This window comes from Polypterus senegalus, chromosome 13 (assembly GCF_016835505.1).
Source record: "Polypterus senegalus isolate Bchr_013 chromosome 13, ASM1683550v1, whole genome shotgun sequence".
Classification (NCBI taxonomy): domain Eukaryota; kingdom Metazoa; phylum Chordata; class Cladistia; order Polypteriformes; family Polypteridae; genus Polypterus; species Polypterus senegalus.
The window spans coordinates 157,495,741-157,521,855 of NC_053166.1; the positions used below are offsets into that span (position 1 = coordinate 157,495,741).

At 42.7% G+C, this 26,115-nt stretch overlaps 1 protein-coding gene across 1 annotated transcript; it reads right to left on the minus strand.

Moving 5' to 3' along the window:
* Positions 1-243: 243 nt before the first annotated feature.
* LOC120542964 (hemoglobin subunit alpha-D-like) lies at positions 244-25,846 on the minus strand. Its single transcript, XM_039775737.1, has 3 exons — positions 25,696-25,846; positions 15,872-16,076; positions 244-492 (listed from the first exon to the last, which is right to left on the minus strand). Exons 1-3 carry the CDS (start codon positions 25,785-25,787, stop codon positions 364-366), a joined length of 426 nt encoding a protein of 141 aa, XP_039631671.1. The 5' UTR covers positions 25,788-25,846; the 3' UTR covers positions 244-363.
* Positions 25,847-26,115: the final 269 nt, after the last annotated feature.

Below are 26,115 nucleotides of genomic sequence, written 5' to 3' on the forward strand. Positions count from 1 at the left end.
TGGATTATAAGCACATTTCCGGAATGAATTACGCTCACAAACTACCTTTCAAAATAGGGCTTAAGAAATGGTAAAGAAATTGAAAACTATGGTGCCTTTCTAGAGTTCTAAGCTATCATTTTGTTCCCCTTTAAACAGCATATTCAATATTATAACATTAGGAACATCACTGAAAGGTGGAAAATCTGGAGCACAACGGAGGAAATTACGGAAGAGAAGAGAGTGACATGACGAGTAAGAGAGGAACGAGAGAAATGCCTTTTTATTTAAAAAAAGAAAAAAAAAAAAAAGCAGCCGTAAAGAAACAAAGCAGCTGAAAATAAAGGGGACGACACCATGAGGTTAGCTGCTCATCTTCATCCTTTATCTGTACTTCTCGGCCAGGACAGCAGACAGTGCAGACAGGTACTTGTCCCAGGCTGCATGGGCCTCTGGGGAAAATTCGTCACCCTTCCAACAGGACAGTGTCACCAGGATGCAGTGAGAGAGAAGCTGAAAGAAACAGAGAATTTGATATACAGTAGAGTATCCAAGTCATGTCCGGCCTACGTTCAGTGTTGATGTCACTGTGAATTCTTACTGTATACATGGTGTGTACATGATGGGAGCTCCTTTATGTGTGAATGCAGAACAAAGAAGTGTCACAAAGCAGGCTTTTTATCTTTAATTAATAAAGTAACACACACACACACACACACAAGGGATAACTGTGGGGGAACATGAAATTAAAAAATGAAACACACAAGAAACAAACCCCACTGCCTTTCTGGGCCGCTGTTGACAGAATGTCAGACCCCGCATTGCCACGTCCAGCACATTTTACAACATTTAGACTCTCCTGGGGTATATGACAGGATGTCAGTTGTTTTGAGTTGTTCCTCAGCATTTAACACAATTCTTTGAAAGTTTCTCTGTAACTAAGGTCTTCTGAATTTATTTCGTGCCGCATGTCTCTCTGACTTTCAGATACGGTGACGCTGGGTGAATAGCAATTAGCTGACATGGTCACCGCTGGTGTGTTCTTTCTCTCCTCCTTTCCCTTTTCTTCATCTACAACAACTGCCCCTCCACTGACCTGGCAGTAAAACAGCTGATGTTTGCCTACCAACTGCACTGATCAGCAGTGACGTGCGGTGAGGTTCATGGCTGGTGACTCCTTGAGAATCAGGCTTACAGATATCTGAACACAATATGTGAACATTATGAGCTCCCGTGGTGGAAGAATAATTTTAGGGAAACATAGCCTTCATCTTAAAGAAGTAGCATAAAGGGTTAATAAATGTCCGTCAGACAGTCAGTCATTCTCCGACCCGCTATATCCTAACTACAGGGTCACGAGGGTCTGCTGGAGCCAATCCCAGCCAAAACAGGGCGCAAGGCAGGAAACACAGGGCATACACACACCCCAGGGGCGGCTCTAGGCTCGTGGCAGCAGAGAAAGAATTGGTGGCCCATTCGCCCGCCAATGTCAACATATGCATGGCGGATGGCGACGTCCGTTGCGGACACTGCGTAGCCGCGTCTCGTGCTCATGACACAAGCGTTTAACTGATGATAAAGTTCAGGATTGCTCCTTCCTGTGACGCAATGAAAGCTTCCTGAGCTGCCTTTCTCTTTCGTTTCGAATAACCAGATTTGTGTACTCGAAATAGAATGGGTATGCGAATGTCTTGTGTCCCCCATTCCGACCAGATATTCACTATGACTATTGAGCTAACACTTTATTAAAACTCGGTGAAACATTAACTTGTAAGACAACTCGCCCACTTGCACCAGCTGTGTCGTTATTTTCTCTTTCTGTTTTAAATTCAATATATATTGGCGTGGCAGCCCTCTGCAGGTGCACAGTTTGCACACACAATAGGGACAATTTAGAATCACCAATGCACCTTAACCTGCATGTCTTTGGACTGTGGGAGGAAACCCACGCAGAGAGAACACAGGGAGGACCCGGGAAGCGAACCCGGGTCTCCTTACTGCAAGGCAGCAGCGCTAACCACTGCGCCACCGTGCTGCGCACAGTTAATAAATGTGGGAAACCAAATAAAGGTCAAGTGAACAACAAAATGTACTCTGAAATATAAGATTTGGTTTAGAGAAAAATACTGAGATGGTCAAGTAGATAAAGAATGTACCAGAAGAAAGGCTGATGTAATGTACAAAATGAACTGAAAGATGACTAAGAAATCAGCAAATGTCCTATAATCTAGAATGGACAGTTGTTTTAAGCACAGAAATTTCAAGAGTTGTGTCTCATGTCAAAAGGTGAATCCGAATACAGGGTCACGGGGGTCTGCTGGAGCCAATCCCAGCCAACACAGGGCACAAGGCAGGAACCAATCCTGGGCAGGGTGCCAACCCACTGCAGGACACACACAAACACCAAGCACACACTAGGGCCAAGTTAGAATCGCCAATCCACCTGACCTGCATGTCTTTGGATTGTGGGAGGTAACCGGAGCACCCGGAGGAAACCCACGCAGACACGGGGAGAACATGCAAACTCCACGTAGGGAGGACCCAGGAAGGGAACCCGGATCTCCTAACTGCGAGGCAGCAGCGCTACCACCGTGCCGCCCCTATAATATAATATACTTTTATTAAATATAAATCATTTGGGCGTAAACCAACAAACCAACCAGAGTAAAATGTATGCATTGATTGACACTGTATGTAAATTCAACAGTTTATAAAATTAACCTTTAATTCACGGGTGCCCAATGCGTCGATCGCGATCGACCGGTAGATCGCAAAGGTATCATCAGTTTGCATTCAAAAAAATTTTTTTTAAACGTTAGTCTATCACATATCCTCCGTATGCCATTTGCCACTTGATTGACATTCAGGGCGGCCAGTCTGAGATCTCTTCTCTTCTAACGCACACGCGATGAAACACGCGAGCTACTGCAAAACTCCGGCTGTGATCTCGTTAGCCTTCCAATTTATAGCGACTAAAGAAGAGATTTTTTTAAAAAACATGTTGGTTATGGGCTGGATGTGGAATTGGAAGAGGATTCTTTTTTTTCTCACACAATGTCACAATCGAAGTGCGTTTGTCTGATCTGTCGATCTATCATTGCTATTCCAAAGAAGGAAAATGTGGAAAGGCACTTTGGAACTGTTCATAAAAACTACGAAACTGACGTCCTTCCGAAAAGCGATCTGAGAAAGAGAAAGGAGAGGGAACTAAAATCGCAGTTAATCGGACAGCCGTCATTTTCCACTCGGCTGAATTCAAAAGCTCCTTGACTGCATTATTCGGCTTTACTTATTTATGCGAGTCAGCCTTTTACCACACGACGATTATTAAATCCAAAAACTGCAGTGACTGTAAATGTATTGAATTGTTATTGTGACATAAAGGTTATTCAGTTATGCAAGGTACGACAACATATATTTTATGTATTCTCTCTCTCTCTCTCTCTCTCTCTCTCTCTCTCTCTCTCTCTCTCTCTATATATATATATATATATATATATATTATATATATATATACTGCTTAAAAGAATTAAAGGAACACTTTTTAATCAGAGTATAGCATAAAGTCAATGAAACTTATGGGATATTAATCTGGTCAGTTAAGTAGCAGAGGGGTTGTTAATCAGTTTCAGCTGCTGTGGTGTTAATGAAATTAACAACAGATGCACTAGAGGGGCAACAATGAGATGACCCCCAAAACAGGAATGGTTTAACAGGTGGAGGCCACTGACATTTTTCCCTCCTCATCTTTTCTGACTGTTTCTTCACTAGTTTTGCATTTGGCTACAGTCAGTGTCACTACTGGTAGCATGAGGCGATACCTGGACCCTACAGAGCTTGCACAGGTAGTCCAACTTCTCCAGGATGGCACATCAATACGTGTCATTGCCAGAAGGTTTGCTGTGTCTCCTGCACAGTCTCAAGGGCATGGAGGAGATTCTAGGAGACAAGCAGTTACTCTAGGAGAGCTGGAGAGGGCCATAGAAGGTCCATAACCCATCAGCAGGACCAGTATCTGCTCCTTTGGGCAAGGAGGAACAGGATGAGCACTGCCAGAGCCCTACAAAATGACCTCCAGCAGGCCACTGGTGTGAATGTCTCTGACCAAACAACCAGAAAGACTTCATGAGGGTGACCCAAGGGCCCCATGTCCTCTAATGGGCCCTGAGCTCACTGCCCAGCAGCATGCAGCTCGATTGGCATTCGCCATAGAATACCAGAATTGGCAGATGCACCACTGGTGCCCTGTGCTTTACAGATGAGAGCAGGTTCACCCTGAGCACGTGACAGAAGTGAAAGGGTCTGGAGAAGCCATGGAGAACATTATGCTGCCTGTAACATCATTCAGCATGAGCAGTTTGGTGGTGGGTTAATGATTGTCTGGGGAGGCATATCCATGGAGGGTCACACAGACCGCTACAGGCTTGACAAAAGCACCTTGGCTGCCATTAGGTATCAGGATGAAATCCTTGGACCCATTGTCAGACCCTATGCTGGTACAGTGGCTCCTGGTGCACGACAATTCCTGGCCTCATGTGGTGAGAGTATGCAGGCAGTTCCTGGAGGATGAAGGAATTGATACCATTGACTGGCCACCACACTTTCCTGACCTAAATCCAATAGAACACCTCTGGGACATTATGTTTTGGTCCATCCAATGCCACCAGGTTGCAGCTCAGTGATGCCCTGGTCCAGATCTGGGAGGAGATCCCCCACAACACCATCTGTCATCTCATTAGAAGCATGAACCGATGTTGTCAGGCATGTATACAAGAACACAGGGGCCATACAAAGTGCTGCGTACAATTTGGAGTTGCTGCAATTCAATTTGGGCAAAATGGACTAGCCTGCCACATCATTTTTCACTCTGATTTTTGGGGCGTCTTTGAATTCAGGGCTCTGTAGGTTGATCATTTTCATTTCCATCAAACGATGTGGCATCCTTTCGTTCCTAACACATTACCCAGTCTATATCAGTATAGATATCCAGGAGGATTGAGATCTGGTGTGTTTTCAAAGTGTTCCTTTAAATTTTTTTGAGCTGTTTATATATATATATATATATATGTAGCTCGCAAGCCGAAATGGTGTGGGCACCCCTGCTCTAATTCATTGTTTTTCTGATCATTCTGACCAGGCTGTAAGAGACCACTTTTGATGAACGCTCCCTCCAAGGTGTTTTGCTGAGAAGTCATTAAAAGATACAATGACCAGCTCTTCTCCTGCCTGATGACTTATTTGTCCTGTTTCAGGATGTTTCTTTCTTTAATAAGATGTTAAATTTTGACCAGGACACAAGACCAACAGACAAGTTCAGTGGATGCATCTTGATCAGCGTCTCTGGTCGTTGTGCCAAACGGGCACCCTTTTTGCTTTTTCTTTCACTCTAAATAAACAGGGCTGCCAGGTTGTTGGTACCCGTGCTGCTTCACTCTTGTTCCCTACCAAAAAGCCTCCAGCTGCGTTCCTGCAGGGCTCCCCTCCATTGTTATATGTCGGTGATGACACCTGGTTACACTGCGGTTATGATCAGGCTCAAGTCGAGTAAATCAGGTGACACAAACCTGCAGTGCCATACAGTGACGTGCGGTGAGGTTCATGGCTGGTGACTCCTTCAGAGTCAGATTTACAAATATATGAACCCCAAAGAGTAGCTTATTGACTATTCAATTGGCAGCCTGCGCACTGACTACTGGTTATGTTTCATATCTCATCAGCATTTTACACACACGCATCAGTAACGTGCATATTTGACTAAGAAAGAACTTTACTTTAGGAGAGCGGAGAGAGCGCATTTGCACCTCACCCTCCATGAGTTCTAAATTTGCTGTTGCAATTCCACAATTCACACTCATTCAGTACAAATGAAGCATAGAGAGGTGTACAAAAAAAACGGATCTCAATTTTGACCTTAATTGAAATATTTAGTTGTTTTTAGGGTGGCATGGTGGTGCAGTGGGTAGCGTTGGTGCCTCACAGTTAGGAGACCCTGCGTGGAGTTTGCATGTTCTCCCCGTGTCTGCGTGGGTTTCCTCCCACATTCCAAAGACATGCAGGTTAGGTGCATCGCCGATCCTAAATTGTGTGTGTGTGCTCTGCGGTGGGCTGGCGTCCTGCCCGGGGTTTGTTTCCTGCCTTGTACCCTGGGATTGGCTCCAGGTGACCCTGTAGTTAGGATATAGCAGGTTGGAGGGATAGTTGTTTTTAAAAGCTTTTAATTCTGATGTTTTAATCAATTTTAATACAGAGTGTTCAACAAAAGGATAACAAGAAAAACAAAAGAATAATTTATTTAAGATCAAAATTTAGTTTTTAAATGTTGGATATTTTTTATCAATAGCACCTGATGACCCCTATTCTCTTGATTCACTAACACAATGTCTGACTTGTATCTCAGAATGGATGAATAGTAATTTTCTCAAGCTAAATAAAGAGAAAACTGAAATCTTAGTGATTAGCAATAATGGATACAATGAGGCTATTAGAAATAAACCGGATGCATTAGGATTAAAAGTCAAGACGGAGGTAAAAAGCTTAGGGGTGATTGTTGACTGTAATCTGAATTTTAAATCACATATTCATCAGACCACTAGGACAGCATTTTTTCACTTAAGAAACATAAGTAAAGTTAGACCTCTTATATCACTGAAAGATGCTGAGAAATGAGTTCACGCGTTTGTTTTCAGTCGACTAGATTACTGTAACGCACTCCTCTCAGGACCACCCAAAAAAGATATAAATCGTTTGCAACGAGTGCAGAATGCAGCTGCTAGAATCCTAACTAGGAAAAGAAACTCTGAGGACATCTCTCCAGTTTTGATGTCACTACTCTGGTTACCTGTGTCATTCAGGATTGACTTTAAAATTCTGCTTATGGTTTATCCATTTTCCAACCCACTGAATCCGAACACAGGGTCACGGGGGGTCTGCTGGAGCCAATCCCAGGGCACAAGGCAGGAAACAATCCTGGGCAGGGTGCCAACCCACCGCAGGGCACATGCGCACACCCACACACCAAGCACACACTAGGGCCAATTTAGAATCGCCAATCCACCTAACCTGCATGTCTTTGGAAGGAAACCGGAGTGGCCGGAAGGAAACCCATGCAGACACGGGGAGAACATGCAAACTCCACGCAGGGAGGACCTGGGAAGCGAACCCACATCAGGTCTCCTAACTGCGAGGCAGCAGCGCTACCACTGCGCCACCGTGCCGCCCCTTATGGTTTATAAAGCCTTAAATAATCTCGCTCCATCTTATATATCAGAATGTCTGATGTCTTATATTCCAAATCGTAACCTCAGATCCTCAAATGAGTGTCTCCTTAGAATTCAAACTTAAAAGAAGTGGTGAGGCAGGCGGCCTTCTGCTGCTATGCACCTAAAATCTGGAATAGCCTGCCAATAGGAATTCGCCAGGCTGATGCAGTGGAGCAGTTTAAAACACTGCTGAGAATACATTACTTTAACATGGCCTTTTTATAACTTCACTGTAATTAAAATCCTGATACTCTGTATATCCAATTCATTATCATAACTATTCATGGTGGCTCTAAAATCTGTACTAACCCCTACTCTCTCTTCTGTTTCTTTTTCCGGTTTCCTTTTGTCTACTCAAAGCACTGTGATGTTCCAACAATGATGGATGGATTAAAAGCCAGAAGTCTACATGACCACCATCATCTGTCCACCCTGACCATCGGACCACTAATGTTGTCTTATTTTCATTTCTTACTGTGTCTTTTATTCTTCTATATTATGTAAAGCACTTTGAGCTACTGTTTGTATGAAAATGTGCTATAGAAATAAATGCTGTTGTTCTTGTTGTTTTTTTATTTTTTATAAAAATTTAAAACCGTTTAGGGTCTTAACCTTAATTTGTAAATGAAGTCCATACGCTTATCCTTCTCCACGAAAAATCTTCATCACTTTCTTGTAAAAGTCTCTCCTTATTCTTCTTTCATTTTAAAAAATCATAATCTTCCATTTTGGCAGTCAGTCGGAACAAACAGACCGCTGCAGCACACTTGACTTTCTGATCTCGCAACTTGTTGGCGCCTCTGCGTAGAAGAACAGCAGCAACGGGCACCTGTTGGGCTCACATGCACCCCCTACAGGGTGGCATGGTACTGTCTGCCTCACCTTGTGCCTTTTCACTGCGGTTTTATGTCAGATCAGCAAGACGAAATGTTTCACACAAATTCATTAAAGATTTTAGCCAGGGTGTATAATAAACGTGTCTGCAAACATTATATTGGCGACCATCTATCTATATATTTATATATATATATATCTATATATCTATCTATATCTGTCTCTCTCTCTCTCTCTATATATATATATCTATCTATCTATCTATCTATATATATATATATCTATCTATCTCCTTTGGGGTGTGAGCAGCTGTTTGAATCCATTGAGGAAGAAAAATTAAAAACATTATTTGTACAAAATCTTAATTTATCTGTCCATTCCTAAATAATTAAATGGGCAGGCTATTTCGTATCAGTGCAATACGCTGCTTGTTAAAACAGATGACTCCTAATCTTACGTGCACTTAGTGCTGCGTGAGTATTATGAACTATCGTATTTGTTCAAGTTCTATTTAAATTTTAAATATAAGTAATTTTTATTTGGTCGACAGAAATATGTTTAGTAGGAATGAAAGTTAAATTTAATCATCATTGCATAAATTTTTCTTCACCATAGAAATTTAAAGACTAAATCCAACTTCCATTCCTACCAAAGATATTTCTGGCGACTAAATAGAACCTACTGTAGTATATCCAAATTCGAGCTATTGAGCTGTCGCCTGCCTGCCTGCGTCACCCTCGCTTCGCTCTTACTTTTTTTCCGTTCATTTAATCTTGGCTAGTCGCAAATATTATAACATGGAAGGAGGATTACACGAGTATGGCTTTACCAAAACAATCATTGATGTCGAATAAAGTATCTATGATTCCTAAAGCTTAAATTGGTGATCTGGTTTTCTGCGTTAACCTCATATTTTTTCATACTTCTTCCCAAACAGGGGTTGAGAGTAAAATGAATCATTACGCTGATATATATATATATTGAATATATTGAAATAGTTTTACTATCAAATAATGCAAACAGTACGCGGCACGTGCTTCGCCCTAATTCTGGGCTCATCAGGCAGTACACACTCACTGCACCCACTCTCGCGAATCGAACCTCAGACGTCAGCGCTAAAGGCGAAGCCTCTCATGTTGCGCTAGGGTGTGTGGGTCGTTTATTTGACAGTATGTAGATCGGTGTGTGTGTGTATATATATATATATATATATATATATATATATATATTACTTTTGAGAATGCAACGTATAGTTTTGTCCAGGAGGAAAGCAATGTTGCCTCAAATCAATGGCAACCTTTTGTAGGGTGTGTCCCTGAGACTTATTAATTGTCATCGCGAAGCAGAGCCTTACTGGAAATTTGAGGCATTTCAATTGAAATGGGAGATCAGGGGGTATAACGGTGATGCCAGGAATACATTCAGAGTGTGGCGCTCTGCTGTTTTTTTGTGTAGTTGCCTTCACACAGCCTCTCCGCTGCTTTATAAACGAACGCCATATAAAGCCATCACCTTGTCAATTGTGTAATGCGTTTTTTGAACAGGTTTGATGCATGGAAGTGATCACCACTGCGCTCAGTAAGTTCACGTGAGCTGCTCTCTTGTGTGATGTTGCGATGTCCACTGCTTAATTTAATGTTATCTAAGACCCGGCACTTAAAAGTTTCTGGCTGCACTGCGGTTGTAATATGACGAAGCTGCGAGGTCACTTTTGAGAATGCAAGTATAGTTGTCCAGGAGAAAAGCAATCTTGCCTGAAATCAATGGCATCGTTTTGTAGGGTCTGTCCCTGAGACTTATTACTTGTCATTCGCAGCAGAGCCTTACTGGAAATTGGAGGCATCTGAATTGAAATGGGAGATCAGAGGGTATAAAGGGGACGCGAGGAATACATTGAGTGTGGAGAAACTCTAGAGACAGCGTGTGTATTAACTTGTGGATTTTTCTGTGAGTATTTGGTGGCAGTGTGATGAAGTTGCTTCGGAAGACGGCGTTAGCCACGGAGCTCAGCTCAGAGCGAAATGAGATGAATGGGAGGGAGATGATGACGTGACTCCCCACCCACCTTAACTGTCAATCCCCCACAAACACAGTCTCTCGGAATTTGCATAAGCACAGCCCTTCACCTGCAATTTTAACTTAGTTACAAAGTGATCAAAACTCTCGTTTATATCCTGCGTCCTCTCATTAAACTTGTATCCCGCATTACCCGTGGGCATGACAAACACCAGTGGCAGCCTGTCTATGAACTTACTTTAAAGTGTAGGTTTACACCTTTGTTTCCAAGTAGCAGCACTCATGAATATGGTTGTAAATGTCACTCGCTCGCTTCTTATTGTTTCGCTGCCTTCTCAATTATAAAATGAATGTTTTCTTTAGCGATTTTTGGAGCTCTTCCCGGTTTTCTACGCACTGCGTTGACAGTCAGTTCACGTGATTACGTGGGAGGCGTGTCACACGAAACTCCGCCCCCACGGCCATCCAGCTCAACTCCATTACAGTATATGGAGAAAAATACCTTCCAGTTATGACCATTACGCGTAGAATTTCGAAATGAAACCTGCCCAACTTTTGTAAGTAAGCTGTAAGGAATGAGCCTGCCAAATTTCAGCCTTCTACCTACACGGGAAGTTGGAGAATTAGTGATGAGTGAGTGAGTGAGTGAGTGAGTGTGAGTGAGTGAGGGCTTTGCCTTTTATTACTATAGATTATCAGTTTTTTTTTTTTACTTTTCATGATCCCCTGACTGCACGCCCCTGTTGATCAGCCTAAAGGTGCCATTTCAATTGGAGATGGACTGACTGGTCACTTTGTGCGTCTTCAACAATCGGTACATGAATGCATTAAAACAGTGCCATGTCATTTTCCAAGCCACTTAACCCAGACTACGGTTGCATGGGTGGGACTGGTGCCTACCCTAGCATAGGGTGCAAAGCGGGAACCAAGCCTTGACAGTGCCAGGCCATTGCAGGGTAAAACACACAGAACCAAACACATTGAAAGTGGGGCCAACATAGCATCATCTATTCACCTAACCTGCATGTCTTTGGACAGTGGGAGGAAACCGGAGGACACCCACACAGACATGGGGAGAACATGCAAACTCCATGCAGGGAGGACCCGGGACGCGATCCCCGGCTTCTTTACTGCAAGGCAGCACCACTGCACTGTGGAAATAGCTATAGAATTTAGGAGATTACCCCCCGTCCTAAACTGATAGTTATAAAATATGTTCACATTTATTGGGTGGGACCATTTTAATTTCTTGGCAAAACTATCATATTTAAAGTTGGCATTAAAACATGACATCTCTTATCAAAAAAAAAAAAAGCTTAAGAGAGAGGGTATGCTTATCTTCTGTCAAATTCTCCCAGACAGCGCCGGTCCAGTTTGATAGCGCCGACACTGAAAGACACTCCACTTTCTCCATAATGGACACGCTTGGCAGGGCACCTGCTCATTTCACACCTAAACTGCAGTCTACTTTTGGGACAACAGGCAGAATTCTAGGGCCGAGACTGGACTCTGTTCAAGTTAGACAGTAGAATTAAAGAGCCCGCTCCCAACAATCTACTTCAATTATTACCATACTAGCCGTGCACGTGGGTCCGCCCGCATAGAAGTGAAACAGGACAGTGAGGATGGCCCTGCCCGGCTACCCACTCCTGATGTCATGCTTCCCTCGACCCACCACCTCTGTCTCAGATTAGCGCAAGTATATCGCTCCTGCAAGTGAGCTGTGCTTCTTTGTGTGACCGGAGAAGCTGCAAAATCACCTGGAATGTTCAGGCAAATTATGGACAAAATAAGATCTAAATCTGGGTGGCACAGTGGCACAGTGGGTAGTGCTGCTGCCTCACAGTTAGGAGACCCGCTACCCAGGTCCTACCTGCGTGGAGTTTGCATGTTCTCTGCGTGGGTTTCCTCCCACAGTCCAAAGACATGCAGGTTAGGTGCATTGGCATTTCTTAATTGTCCCTGGTATGTGTGTGTGCATGCGTGCCCTGCAGTGGGCTGGCGCCCTGCCTGGGTTTGTTTCCTGCCTTGCGCCCTGCGTTGGCTGGGATTGGCTCCAGCAGACCCCCCGTGACCCTGTGGTTGGGATATAGCGGGTTGGATAATGGATGGATGAAGATCAAAATCCGTTAAGTAGTTCTCTCGTTCGCTAGCTAAGCGAAGGTAAGGAAGACGCCCTGACACTGACTGCTGGCACTTGAGATAGGAGGGACCCGCCACTTTCCCCTTGGCACGCTGCGTGTCTTAACGCAAACAAATCGGTGCCACAGCCGAACTATGATTCTTAGCACGATGAGAGTGGTCACAAAATCAACCGGAATGTTCAGGCAAATTATAGAAAAAACCCGATCAAAATCTGTTAAGTTTATGTTCCCAGTCAGTGACTAAATTAAGGAATGAGGCGGCACTGCTAGCCACCATTTCATCCAGGAACTCAGAGACCTGGAAGCAATCTCACCAACATTATGTTCACGTCAGGAAGCAACTGTGCTGCCTGCCAGTCATTGCAAGGTGCACAGATTAATGCCAGGCCAATCTGCAGTCAATATAGCCAACCTAATGAGAGTGCCCAGAAGAACAGAGGGCACTATGCAAAGTCCACAACAACCCGGGAGCCTGGCGCTGTGAGACAGCAGAATTAGAAACTATGCCGCTGAGTCCTTCTAGCGCAGGGGTCTCCAACCTTGAGAGAGCTCCTTTTACAAAATGAAAATGGCCGAGAGCTGCTCGTGTTTTCTAACGTTTGTTCTCATAGCTTATTTCAACCCAAACAAACGGAATAAGCTTTTACAAAATGTTGGTGTCCGCAACTCACATTTTGCATTAAAACATCCATCCATCCATTTTCTAACCTGCTGAATCCGAATACAGGGTCACGGGGGTCTGCTGGAGCGAATCCCAGCCAACACAGGGCACAAGGCAGGAACCAATCCAGGGCAGGGTGCCAACCCACCACAGGACACACACAAACACACCAAGCACACGCTAGGGCCAATTTAGAAATGCCAATCCACCTAACCTGCATGCCTTTGGATTGCGGGAGGAAACCGGAGCGCCCAGAAGAAACCCACGCAGACACGGGGAGAACATGCAAACTCCACGCAGGGAGGACCCCGGAAGCGAACCCGGCTCTCCTAACTGCGAGGCAACAGCGCTACCACTGCGCCACCGTGCTGCCCCGCATTAAAACATCACCAAAAAAAAATTTGTTCACCTACAAGTGCATTTTGTACGTCTGTATGCGTTTTCTAGTGTATCTCACACCATTGAATTAAAACAAAACAATGCAATTCCAAATCCGCAGTCATTTGTCATTTTGTCACATGTCACTGTGTCACTTTACTCACAGGTCCAGTCGCATGTGCGATGTGTTTTTGAGTTCGTCAGATGACTGGCACTGAGGTGTATGGTGGAGTGGAGCCCCTCAGGTTCATTCTTCTGGAGTCGTTTAAATGTTCGTCTGTCCGTCTTGTTCTGAACTTTGATTTCATGGCATTCATGTCAGACTCACAGAGGTATGGAGACCCAAACAAAGCAGACATTTTCAGAGCTGCTTGGTGAAGATTCTTCTAGTTATCTTGTCCTACTAAGCTCCGGAAATGCTGAGAATGCTGTTGAGACTTTAACTGCACATTATTTTGAAGGTTTACTAATATATCTTTACATATAAAGGAGAGTTGGGATCAGAGAGACTGTGTTTGTGTGTTTGTGGAGGGATGGAGAGTTAAGGCGGGTGGGGAGTCACGTGATCATCTCCCCTCCCATTCACGTCATTTCATTTCGCTCCGAGCTGAGCTCCGCAGCCGACGCGGTCTTGATCATCTCCTCCCATTCACGTCATTTTTTTCCTTAGTGTTTAGTCGTCTCTCCTTTACTGATTTACTGTTTACTAGATGCAGTACTTACTGAATAGTATTTTTTCCTTTAGTGTTTCTACTTAGTGTTTGCCGTTTTTCCCGTTTCTATTTTTTATGTAGCACGTTCATAGACAAAATTTATATATTTTGGTTCCAGGAGGACAAACCAAAAATGTTGCATCTAAAGAAGCTCAATAAGTTGCATGTAGATACATAATTATTCCAACTACAGCGACTGCAGCGAAGTGCACGTGGTCTGCTAGTAATATATAAAGTCCAATGTCGGTCTGTCTGTATGTCTGTCTGCTTTTCACGAGAGAACTACTTAACGGATTTAGATCTTTTTTTTTCTATAATTTACTTGAACATTCCGGTTGATTTTGGGACTTCTCTCATTTCGCTGTTTATCTGAGATCCACGCAACGGGCCGAGCGGAGGGGCCTTCCTTACTCGCGTGTCAGCTTCGGGGCGTGGTCCTTAACTCCGCTTAGCTAGCGAACGAGAGAACAATTGAATTCAACTTTGTTTGATTTTTAAAATAAAGTCTTACTTAGGCCTTGTTGATGAGTCCGGATATTCTCAAGTCAAGTCAAGTTGGGGAGCCTGCACCGGTACAGAGTGTTGCCGCACCCACTACACGACAAAACAACTCGGGATCCCGGTTGGCAACCCCCCAGGCAGACATGCAGTCCAGTCCCACCCTTCAGAAATGACCCTCTATCTGCTGCAGCCAGGTGTTACGTGGGTGACCCCTTGGCCTGGTCCAGCCACTCGGGTCCCCAACAATGAGGGTCCTACGGGCTGGATCACCCTCGGGGAAACACGCCACATGGCCGTAGTGCCATAACTGACGCTCCCTCACAGTGCAGGCCAAGTGCCTCATTCGGGACTCCATGAGCAACACAAAGTCAAACTAGCGGTACCCAAGGATTTTCCAGAGAGACACACAGGAATGAGTCCAGTCTTCATCTCAGGTCACTGGATAGCATCCATGTCTCACAACCAAGAAGCAAGACAGGTAGCGCCAGGACTCTAAAGACTTGGACCTTCGTCCTTTTGCAGAGATATCGGGGGCGGCACACACCCCTTTCCAGCGACCTCATGACTCCCCCATGCTCTCCCAATCCGTCTACTAACTTCATAGGAAGAGTCACCGGAGACTTGAATGTCACTACCAAGGTAAGTAAACATCTTGATGAGGTCGACACTCTCTCTGCAGACAGACACCCTGCTGATGGCCGTGCCCATGAGGTCATTAAAGGCCTGGATCTTTGATTTTTAAGTGTATGCCACATTGAAAAGAAAGATTGCAATTCAGATTGGGGATCGTGATTTTGTGTGAAAAGGATTGTGACGTGATTTTTTGGAAAGATCACCCACCGCTAGTTTGACTAATCAAGTTTTCACATCTATGTAGAATTCATTAACCGTTTGGCGGGCTACTTGGAATGGGGTGGCGAGCTGTCGGTAGCTCGTGAACGGCGTGTTGGAGACCACTGCCCTAGTGGATGTATGATCAATATTTCTTGTTTGTCTTGCATCTATCTGTACACCAGTCCTGCAGTAAAGGATCCGTTGTATGCATCATCTTAAACCTTCAGTTCAGGTTGGCAAATGTGCCATAGCCTATGTACTTTGAGAGTATCAGGCACAATGTATAGGAAGCAATGCCAGACAGGTCACCAGTCCTTCACGGGCCACATTCAAACACATATCCATATGGGACAAATTGCCAAATAACTTGGAATGACGGGATAACACCTCACGTAGACATGAGGAGAAGGTGCAGACTACAACCACAGAGCAACCAGGTGCAATCATGCGGCCCACCCAATAAAGAACTGAATGTGAAGCTCTTTACAGAACAGACTAGTCCAGACATGTGAGTGTGTGAGTCATGGCAAGAGACACAAATGCACACGTTACCTTGAAGTTATAGGGGTCGATCATCAGGATGTATGCATGGAAGGCACTGAGCTGTGCCATTGTAGTGGTTAGGGTGTGAAAATGTTTTGCTCCCAGTCCAACAGCATCGATAACATTTTTTCCATGGCTGCGAAGGAAAGGAGAATTCTCGCTGATGTCCTTGTGAGCAAAGTAGGTCTTCGTGTGTGGAAAAGTGGTGAACATCCTACATGCAAGAGAAGATACGGCGGTTAGAAGAAATCTGGAAGTCAAAGGAAGCAGGACAAGAGCAAATAACAACAGCAACACTTATTTGTAGAGCACGTCGTCACACAAATGACGTAACAAAAAGCGCTTTACAAGATGAAGAAAGAAAAATATAAAAATAAGATTAGGCAATAGTAAGTAACAAAGATTACATAATACAAAATGTACTATGTAAAGATGTATCCTATCATTCTGCACTTTTTCCCCATTCTGGCTTCTGTATTAGGAGTAGAAAACTCAAAACAAAATCTGAAAACCTTTACGTGTTTCAGATACAAGTTTCAGTTTTCTGTGTGCGAGTTTCTCTGCTTCTTTCTGTTCCTCCCACAGTGTAAAGATGTGAAAGTCTGGTTAGCTAGAAATTCCAAATTATTATGGTGTGAGTGAGTGTGGCTGTCTGAAGTACTAATGTCTTGTGCCTAACGCCAATGGGACAGAGCGTGACTTGCTGAAAACCAGAAACCAAGTTCAGAAAAATAATGTACTATAGATGGACGGATAAACTAGAAATTCAAGTCATGTAGTAGGGGCACCCTGTGAATTACTACAAGTTGTGCATGTGAAAGACCCCCATAGTAAAAATTTGTCTCCTGGTGGTGAGAGCATCAAATCCAATGAGCCTATGAAAATAAAAGAAATTAAAGACAGAATTCCACAAAGAGACCCCACATACAACACGTTTAACTTCAAAACAAAGATCTATCTATCTATCTATTATATAGTGCCTTTCACATTTATCTGTCTATCTATTATTTAGTGCCTTTCACTTCTATCTATCCATCTAATCCTGCCAACTACGCTATCTACCTATTATTAGTGCCTTTCACTTCTATCTATCTATCTATCTATCTATCTATCTATCTATCTATCTATCTATCTAATCCTGTCAACTACGCTATCTATCTATTATTTAGTGCCTTTCACTTATATCTATCTATCTATCTATCCATCTAATCCTGCCAACTACGCTATCTACCTATCTATCTATCTATCTATCTATCTATCTATCTATCTATCTATCTATCTATCTATTATTTAGTGCCTTTCACTTCTATCTATCTATCTATCTATCTATCTATCTATCTATCTATCTATCATACAGTGCCTTTCACATCTATCAAACTAGCTACAAAACTTTATTTACTAAAAGAACAAATCAGACTAGGGTCTTTAAAAGGCATAAAATACTTAATCTTAAATTTTAATTGTTGTGGTTCAGCATAAATATGGTAAGTAGAATGAATCCCCACCAATTGAGACAGAGGCAAAAGCAAAAATACTGAAAGAATTTGTGCATTTGTATTGTCACATATATACTAATGATGTCAAAGGACCTTAATTTAAATGACCTCACTGTGACAGTGAAGAACCAGGCAGTCTTTCAGCTCCAGAATCCTGGGTGTGAATCCCATGCCAGGCACTCTCTGTGTAGACTTTGCACTTCCTCCCCATGTGTTCAACCAATGAAAGTTGAGCATGTTAGGTGTGTGTGTGTGTGTGTGTGTGTGTGTGTGTTTGCATTGGTGTCTTGGGCTGCTACCCACCTTGCTCTCAATGCTGTTTTAACTGGTGCCACCTGCCCATGACCCCATTCTACCAGTACTGGATTAAGCAGGTGAGAAATGGGCTGGATTGGGTCTATGAAAACAGATAAGAGTTCAGTTATGACAGAACTCTTGGTGGAGTTACCAAAAGGATATTACAGTGCTAAAGTGTTAGATGACCAGCAAAGCAAACAAAACTATTAAAGGGTGAAAAGCAAGCAGACATTTAGACCCGCACTGTGAGCCAAGAAAAGGGGCTGCTGACAAGATAAAGCAGAGAGGCTGCCCAAAATTAACATCCCCATCACACAGGGGCTAGGTGGGGTTTAGGAATAGGCACACTTTATTGCCCCAGAAGGACATTTGTTTGCAGCATGGACATAAAAACATATAATAATAATAATCATCCTCATTATCATAATATATATAATGAATCTTTCAAAAGCCCAACATTAATCCACAAATACAGCAATATAAATCAAAAAACAAGAAAAGAGGTGCAGTGTTGCAAGGAAAACAGAAATGTAAGATTGCTAACGACAAAAAATAATGGAAAAAAATAGAATACAAGTTGGTCCGTCTCTCTCCAACACTCCTTTGGTAATCAGTCGCGCAAAATTTCTCAAATACGAGGGACATTCAAAAAGTTTCCGCACTTTTATATTTTCGTTGGCAACGGTGAAGACAGGAGGAGTAGTCACTGGGAATGTCACGTGACTGGGAAAACTGCATCGCAAAGGCAGGTGACTGTGTGGAGAAGTGACGTCATTTGTTTGAGAAACTCTTGATAAATATAAAGAAAAGCGCGGAAACTTTTTGAACGTCCCTCGAATCACATCTCTTTGTTTCTCATCATAACAAAGCGATAATATCCATGTACAAACCTTTATTTATAATCAAACTTTATATTTAAATGATATTTTCGCACTTACGGAGATCGAAAACGGTGGTGGAATTTTTTCATGGTTACATATGCATTATCTCGATTACGTACAAAATAAAAAGAGTTATAGTCACCTAAAAACATAGAAAAAGTGTTTGTATTATATAATATTTCTTGCAACAAGTTGCTATAGGGAAAAACTGCATTTAGCTACATTTAATTATGATAATGATGGCGGAAAAAAACCATCAAATTAAATTAATTACCAGGAACAAGATGGGGACTTAGTAGCTCATTGTTCCCATGACATCTTTATATCTACATGGCAATGTTTACACGTTATTGTTAAACTGATGATACATAAAATTATTGACAGTTGTTGAAAGAATATGCCTTATAGAAAGTTTTTAATATCGTGCACACATTTATATTTCCATGATGCAAATAATTCAGATGGTTGCTTAAATAGAATACTACTTCTGGTTCGCTTTTCATCACTATAGATATCTATAGGAAATTTGAATCATCTATCTGTATTTATAATCATATATTTTACTTGAAAAGTATTCAGTTGATAGGATTCTTTATTTTGGATATTAAGCAGGTATACAAGATCTCATTGACCGAGAGGAAAGCGTTTTCGAGTTATTGTGTTTACAGACAGACAGACAGACAGACAGACAGACAGACATAGAATCAAAAACCAGGAGTTGCTCTCCGCTCGACTTTTTCTCATTCTCAGCTATGGGGATGGATATTTGAGGAGTAAACCACAAGAAAATAATTCTATTTTGATATTAATTAATAATTAAGAACCGTCATCAACAAATCAAATCAAATGAATAATATACTGAGCAATTATTATAAAAGTAAAGTTGAATAAATCGGACTCTGCAGCTGCATGAATTAAAGTTAAAGTTAACGGAAATAGCTCAAAAGTTGATAGAAATCTACGTTTTGCACCTAACACTTGCATGCAAAATGTGGTTAACCAAAGTGACCTAAAGTGTATTCAAGTTATTGTGTTTACATAAACACACACACACACACACACACAGAGACGGACAGACATACAGTAATTCCAAAAATGGTATTTTCGGACTCAGGGGGGTCTAAAACGTTGAAATTCACCAAAATCTCGAGGTCGAATTTTTGGACAATTACAATACTTTCCCTACACTTCGGATATTCCATCCATTCATTATCCAACCCGCTATATCCTAACTACAGGGTCATGGGGGTCAGCCAACACAGGGCACAAGGCAGGAAACAAACCCCGGGCAGGGTGCCAGCCCACCACAGGACACACACGCCAGGGCCAATTTAGAATCGCCAATGCACCTAACCTGCATGTCTTTGGGAGGAAACCCATGCAGACACGGGGAGAACATGCAAACTCCATACAGGGAAGCGAACCCAAGTCTCCTAACTGCGAGGCAGCAGCGCTACCCACTGTGCCACCCCTACTTCGTATATTTGAGAAAGTAAAAATGGTGTCTAAAACACTGAGGTTCATCAATATCTTGAAATTCAATTTTTGGACGATTCCAATACTTTCCCTACGAGAAAGTCAATCGGATTCAGGGAGGTCTAAAATGTCGAGATTCATCAAAATCTCGAGGTCGGGTTTTTGGACTATTACAATACTTTCCCTACACTTCATATATTCCATCCATCCATTATCCAGCCCGCTATATCCTAACTACAGGGTCACGGGGGTCTACTGGAGCCAATCCCAGCCAACACAGGGCACAAGGCAGGAAACAAACCCCGGGCAGGGTGCCAGCCCACCTCAGGACACACACACCAGGGACAATTTAGAATCGCCAACGCACCTAACCTTCATGTCTTTGGGAGGAAACCCATGCAGACACGGGGAGAACATGCAAACTCCATACAGGGAAGTGAACCCAAGTCTCCTAACTGTGAGGCAGCAGCGCTACCCACCGTGCCACCCCTACTTCGTATATTCAAGAAAGTAAAAATGGTGTCTAAAACACTGAGGTTCATCAATATCTTAAAATTCGATTTTTGGACGATTCCAATACTTTCCCTACGAGAAAGTCAATCGGATTCAGCGAGGTCTAAAACGTCATCAAAATCTCAAGGTTGAATGTTCTCATGATTCCTACACCTTCGCTCTACTATGGATACGACAAAGTAAAAAAGCTGTTGTACTAATTATCTAACCAAGAGGCTGTTACGGGTGAGACTTGGACAAAACTGAACATGTTGTCATAGCTGAGAAAGTGGAATGAGATGGGCTGTTGTTTAGTGACCTGTGGGAGAGACCACACGTCAGGTGGACATAACTGTGGCAGAGAATGGTGGACCTGTGCTTTCACCTGCTTGGTGGCACCGAGGATGTTGTGGTCACCCAAGATTCCAGTGCAAGGAATCCCTGAATCTTCCCGATTATTTTCGTGGATTCTGTTTGTTCTTTTCAAACTGTAAGAAATCTGCAAAACAGGCAACTGAGGTACGAGAAAGTAAACAAGTAAGAATGTGCAAAGCATGTGAGACTGAAGGCCAGAAGTCCACACGACCGTCGTCATCTAATTCTTCCACGATTGAGATCATTTATGTTTGGTTGAATGCCCACTGGGGGCTGGGTGGTCTCGTGGCCTCTGCAGAATTTTTTTTTCTTTGTTGTTTAGTATTGCCTCTTTCTTATATTTTTATTATTTTTTACGAACTTTTCTTTCTTCATCTTGTAAAGCATTCTGATGACCTCATTTGTATTAAAATCCATCCATCCATCCATTCTCCAACCCGCCGAATCCGAATACAGGGTCACGGGGGTCTGCTGGAGCCAATCCCAGCCAACACAGGGCACAAGGCAGGAACCAATCCCAGGCAGGGTGCCAACCCACCACAGGACACACACAAACACACCAAGCACACACTAGGGCCAATTTAGAACCGCCAATCCACCTAACCTGCATGTCTTTGGACTGTGGGAGGAAACCGGAGCGCCCGGAGGAAACCCACGCAGACACGGGGAGAACATGCAAACTCCACGCAGGGAGGACCCGGGAAGCGAACCCGGGTCTCCTAACTGCGAGGCATCAGCGCTACCACTGCGCCACCGTGCCACCCCTGTATTAAAATGTGCTCTATAAATAAATGTGAGGTGTTTTCACAAGGAGAAAATTCGACCGATGGAAAAAATAAAGCATGGAGTCAGTTTCTTATCTTGGAGCAATCCCACAGCTGGGGTGATTATGCACCTCGATCAGTGTGAACAGGGCGGCACAGTGGCGCAGTGGGTAGCGCTGCTGCCGCGCAGTACGGAGACCTGAGTTCTCTTCCCAGCGTGGAGTTTGCATGTTGTCTGCGTGGGTTTCCTCCTGCAGTCCAAAGACATGCAGGTCAGGTGCGTTGGCGATTCTGAATCGGGTTTGTGTGTGCCCTGTGGTGGGCTGGCACCCTGCCTGGGGTTTGTTTCCTGCCTTGCACCCTGTGCTGGTTGGGATTGGCTCCAGCAGACCCCCCGTGACCCTGTGGTTAGGATATAGAGGGTTGGACGATGGATGAACATGGCGGCTTCACTCTCAATTTGGTGAGCAGTCATCTGCTTTTCATTGGCTGAAGGTGAACCAGAGTCGGAAATTCACAATATGGAGGAAGTGTTTTACCTTGGTGGAGTTCAGAAATGTGTTAAGCACAAAGAAGGAGCAGGATGCCCGCCCACGTCTACTACAGACTGCAACACTCAGCGAGACCCTACACCACGATTCTGAGGAACCGGCAAGGATTTTGACACCTGGTGCACCTTCAGTCCATGCAAATCAGACGACTGTTCACTGCTCTTCTTTGGTGCTAATAGAGAGCGGAGCGGCCATGTTTCCTTCTAGAAGGCAACAAGAGAAGTTAAGCGATCAAAGCTTTCAATTTACTTCAATGGCTACTACCTTTATACAAGGAGACTTACAAGATGTTAGATACAATAGGATGTTTCTTTTGTTATTTCACAGACAGGTAAAGTGACCTGCTTGTAGTGACACACAGTCAGTAGCTGGATTTGAACCCGCAAGCAGAGGCTTAGGAGTCCAAAGCCTGAACCCCAGTGAGACCAGGACTGTGTGACCAGGAGCAACTCACTTCACCTGCCTGTGCCTCAATTGTACAAAACAAAAGAAATGTAACTAATTGTATCTCAAATGTTATCTGTCGCCTTGGGTAAAGGCATTAGCCAAAAAAGTAAATGTGAAGCTTTATCACTGTGACCACGGGCACACAAAGTGTCCACATGTGCACAGAAAAAGGCTAAAAAGACAACCCCCAAAAAATTATAACAAAAGCCCGGGTAGTTATTGACTTACCCTTATATACTACAACTAAATAAGTAGAATCTACCAGGAACAATCGTAACAAATAACGGTACAACAATAGGTTTGTATGATTTTACAATCCCAGTAACCATTAACTTAATATAATATAATGCCATTTTTTTATCGTTACCCAGTCAATCAATCAATCAACATTTATTTATATAGCACATATTCATACAAAAAATGTAGCTCAAAGTGCTTTACAAAATGAATAGAAAAATAGAAGACACAATAAAAGATAAAAATAAGTCAACATTAATTAACATAGAATAAGAGTAAGGTCCGATGGCCAGGGTGGACAGAAAAAACAAAAAAAAACTCAAAAGGCTGGAGAAAAAAATAAAAGTAGGGGTTCCAGACCAAGAGACCGCCCAGTCCCCTCTGGGCATTCTACCTAACATTAGTGAAACAGTCCTTTTTGTATTTAGGGTTTTCATGGAAGGACCTGATGATGATGGTCACGTAGACTTCTGGCTTTCAGTCCATCAGTCAGTGAATACATCAAAACAATATTACTTTAAGCAACATAAAATGCTCATTTAGAATGAATCTAGATTATATGTGTATTTAGGAAGAGATACTAAGGGAGCTGACATGCTGAAATACGCAGTCCCTGTCTGTGAGGATTTTGCATGTTCTCTTGGTGTGCACGTGGTTCTTTACCGCAACCCAAAGACTAAGTTAAGTTTATCGGCTATTGCAGTTTGGCGGTGGGTGAGCCGATGTGCGCAATGGGCTGGAGCCCCGTCCAGGTTTAGTTTACGCATTGAGTTGTATAAACCCAGAACTACATTAAGTGGCATTCAGAATGTCATGATGTCAGTTTACACTGATGACTTTAAACTAGCTCTGAATGTGTGTGTGCGCGCGCGTGCGTGTTGGGTGCCTGTGTGTGTTAGAGAGAGAGAGAGAGAGAGAGAGAGAGAGAGAGAGAGAGAGGGAAGTCCTGCGCTTCTTCAGTCCGGCTACAGGAATAGACTCCACTTCTCCACCACTACGCAACTTCTTCTTGGATAGTAAGGGGTTCGGTTAATGAGTGAATTAAAACAAATTTAAGGCTACAGACAACGAATACCTTCGGAAACATATGCCACGAAATTACCAAATTATTTAAAAACGGATTCATAAAATTATGAACAAATGTGACGAACAGGTTTTGCTCAAATATGTTGTCTCTATTGACATAAAGTTGAAATATCCGAATGACTTGTAACAGTATGCCATTTTAAAAACTCTACACATCTTAACATTCGAGCGTTAATATATAAATTGGAATGCTTGAAACACTGCAGACTGTTGATTAAACAATTCTTAGTTTAAAAATTATTACCCAGTGACTATTATTTTTTTTTCTAAAGATGTTTATACAGATAAAGAGAAATTAATTAATTCTGCATATAAGGATCTGCGTTGTTATCCTGAAGGTTGCCGGTTCGAATCCCCGTCTCTGCCAAAAGAGATGCTACTCTGCTGGGCCCTTGAGCAAGACCCTTAACCTGTAATTGCTCCAGGGGCGCTGTTCAATGGCGGACCCTGCGCTCTGACCCCAAGGGGTATGCGAAAAGATTTGTATGTGACTAATAATAGTAATCATTCTTTATTTATTATTATTATTAATAATGTTCTGGGCGCTGTGTGTTGGAATTGTGTACACATTTTGAGGCGCTATATATTTGCGACTCTAAACAGCGCCTCCAGTCGCTGTCTGGTATGAAATGAAAAAAACACCGTTTTTTTTTGTATAGGGTGGTCCAGATCTAAATATGCAATTTTCATTACGCTATAGCTTATTAAGTATTACATAGAAAATCACCCGAAAAATCCCAGACCATCGAGAAGTGTGCGAACTGACGACATCAAGAATCATCTTTGCGTCGAACTGGAATCGTCCTCGCATAAATCAAAGTCATCCATACGATCTGGATCTGCATAATTAGATCTGGACCACCCTGTATTAATGGCTGTTCCAATTGCACCAAGTGAAACTAAGCTTTAAACAACTTCATAACTGCATTGATTAACAAATAAAGCTATTTAGACGGAACAATGTTTAGAATGTTTGAATGGATTGTTTATTTACTTATTTAAAAGTTCTAAGGGTAAATATGTGAAAATGATGTCTGCTTTCAACAGACTGTTATGCTTATCTTCCTTAACACAGACAAACGGCAAATGAAGATTCAAATGCCTTTATAACCGCAACGGCAAAAAAGTATAAATTAACATTTGAATGTAAAACTTGAAATGTATATAGGGAACCAGTTTCATTTATAAACTTTAAAGTATTGATATAAGGCTCGTAACGTTTCTGTGCACATTCTAAAGATACTTATTTTTGTAATAAGTAAGTAGGTAAGTAAGTAAGTAAGTAAATAAATAAATAAATAAATAAATAAAGTAAATAAAGTAAATAAATAAATAAATAAATAAGTAAATAAATAAATAGTTACGATCCATCCATCCATTCATCAATCTATGAAATCCTTATAGTTAGTACGCGGTCGCTGGAATTCCGAGACCATTCAGACAGCAATAGACGCAAAGCAGGGACCAACCCGGGCCGGGAGACGAACCCATCGCTGTGTACCATTATACCATTATTTTACACACCTATTAATGAAGGTACACCTTAATTAAAACACACCCCTTCTGCTATTCGCGATCAAACCGTTTTCGAGCCATTTTAATTTAGTTCAGTGTGGCAGAAGCTGAGCAAATGTGATTGTTATCCATATCAGTATTAGTATGATTTACCGAGGCGTATACTTTCAACACTTCCCGATACGGCGAAGCCCTTAACAAAACTCTCCAGTTTACCTAAATAAGGCCTCCGCTCCGAATTCCTCTGCCCTGGGAGCGATGCTCTCCCACATGCGGATAATGAGCCCTATCTCCGCCTGGCTGAGCATCGCCTTACCAAACAGCAAGGCCCGCACAGCTCAGCAGCGCGCCGACTCTTTCACAGGCTGCGCGTTTCCCGGCGTAGATAAGACGCGCAGCAACTCGGCGCTGCCAATCTGCTATTGGTGTGGCGGCCTTTCACTCTACAAAAGGGGCCAGACAAGCAGGAAATTCTCCCAGCCCTGGCAGTATTTTTTTGTATTGATATGATAAAATGATATTCATAATTGAATGAAAACATCCACATAACACACAGCCGTTAGCTTCTTATAGCTGCACAATTGTTGCAGAGTTCACTTGTTGACATTTTTTCCGTATTGTATAAAATGTTTAGTT

Excerpts from the sequence above, each read along its gene's own strand:
- LOC120542964 (XM_039775737.1), bottom strand. The coding sequence starts at position 25,787 with ATGCTCAGCCAGGCGGAGATAGGGCTCATTATCCGCATGTGGGAGAGC. Across the intron at positions 16,077-25,695 it reads GGAGCGGAGGCCTTATTTAG|GATGTTCACCACTTTTCCAC; the intron begins GTAAACTGGAGA and ends TCTTGCATGTAG. Across the intron at positions 493-15,871 it reads TCGACCCCTATAACTTCAAG|CTTCTCTCTCACTGCATCCT; the intron begins GTAACGTGTGCA and ends TGTTTCTTTCAG.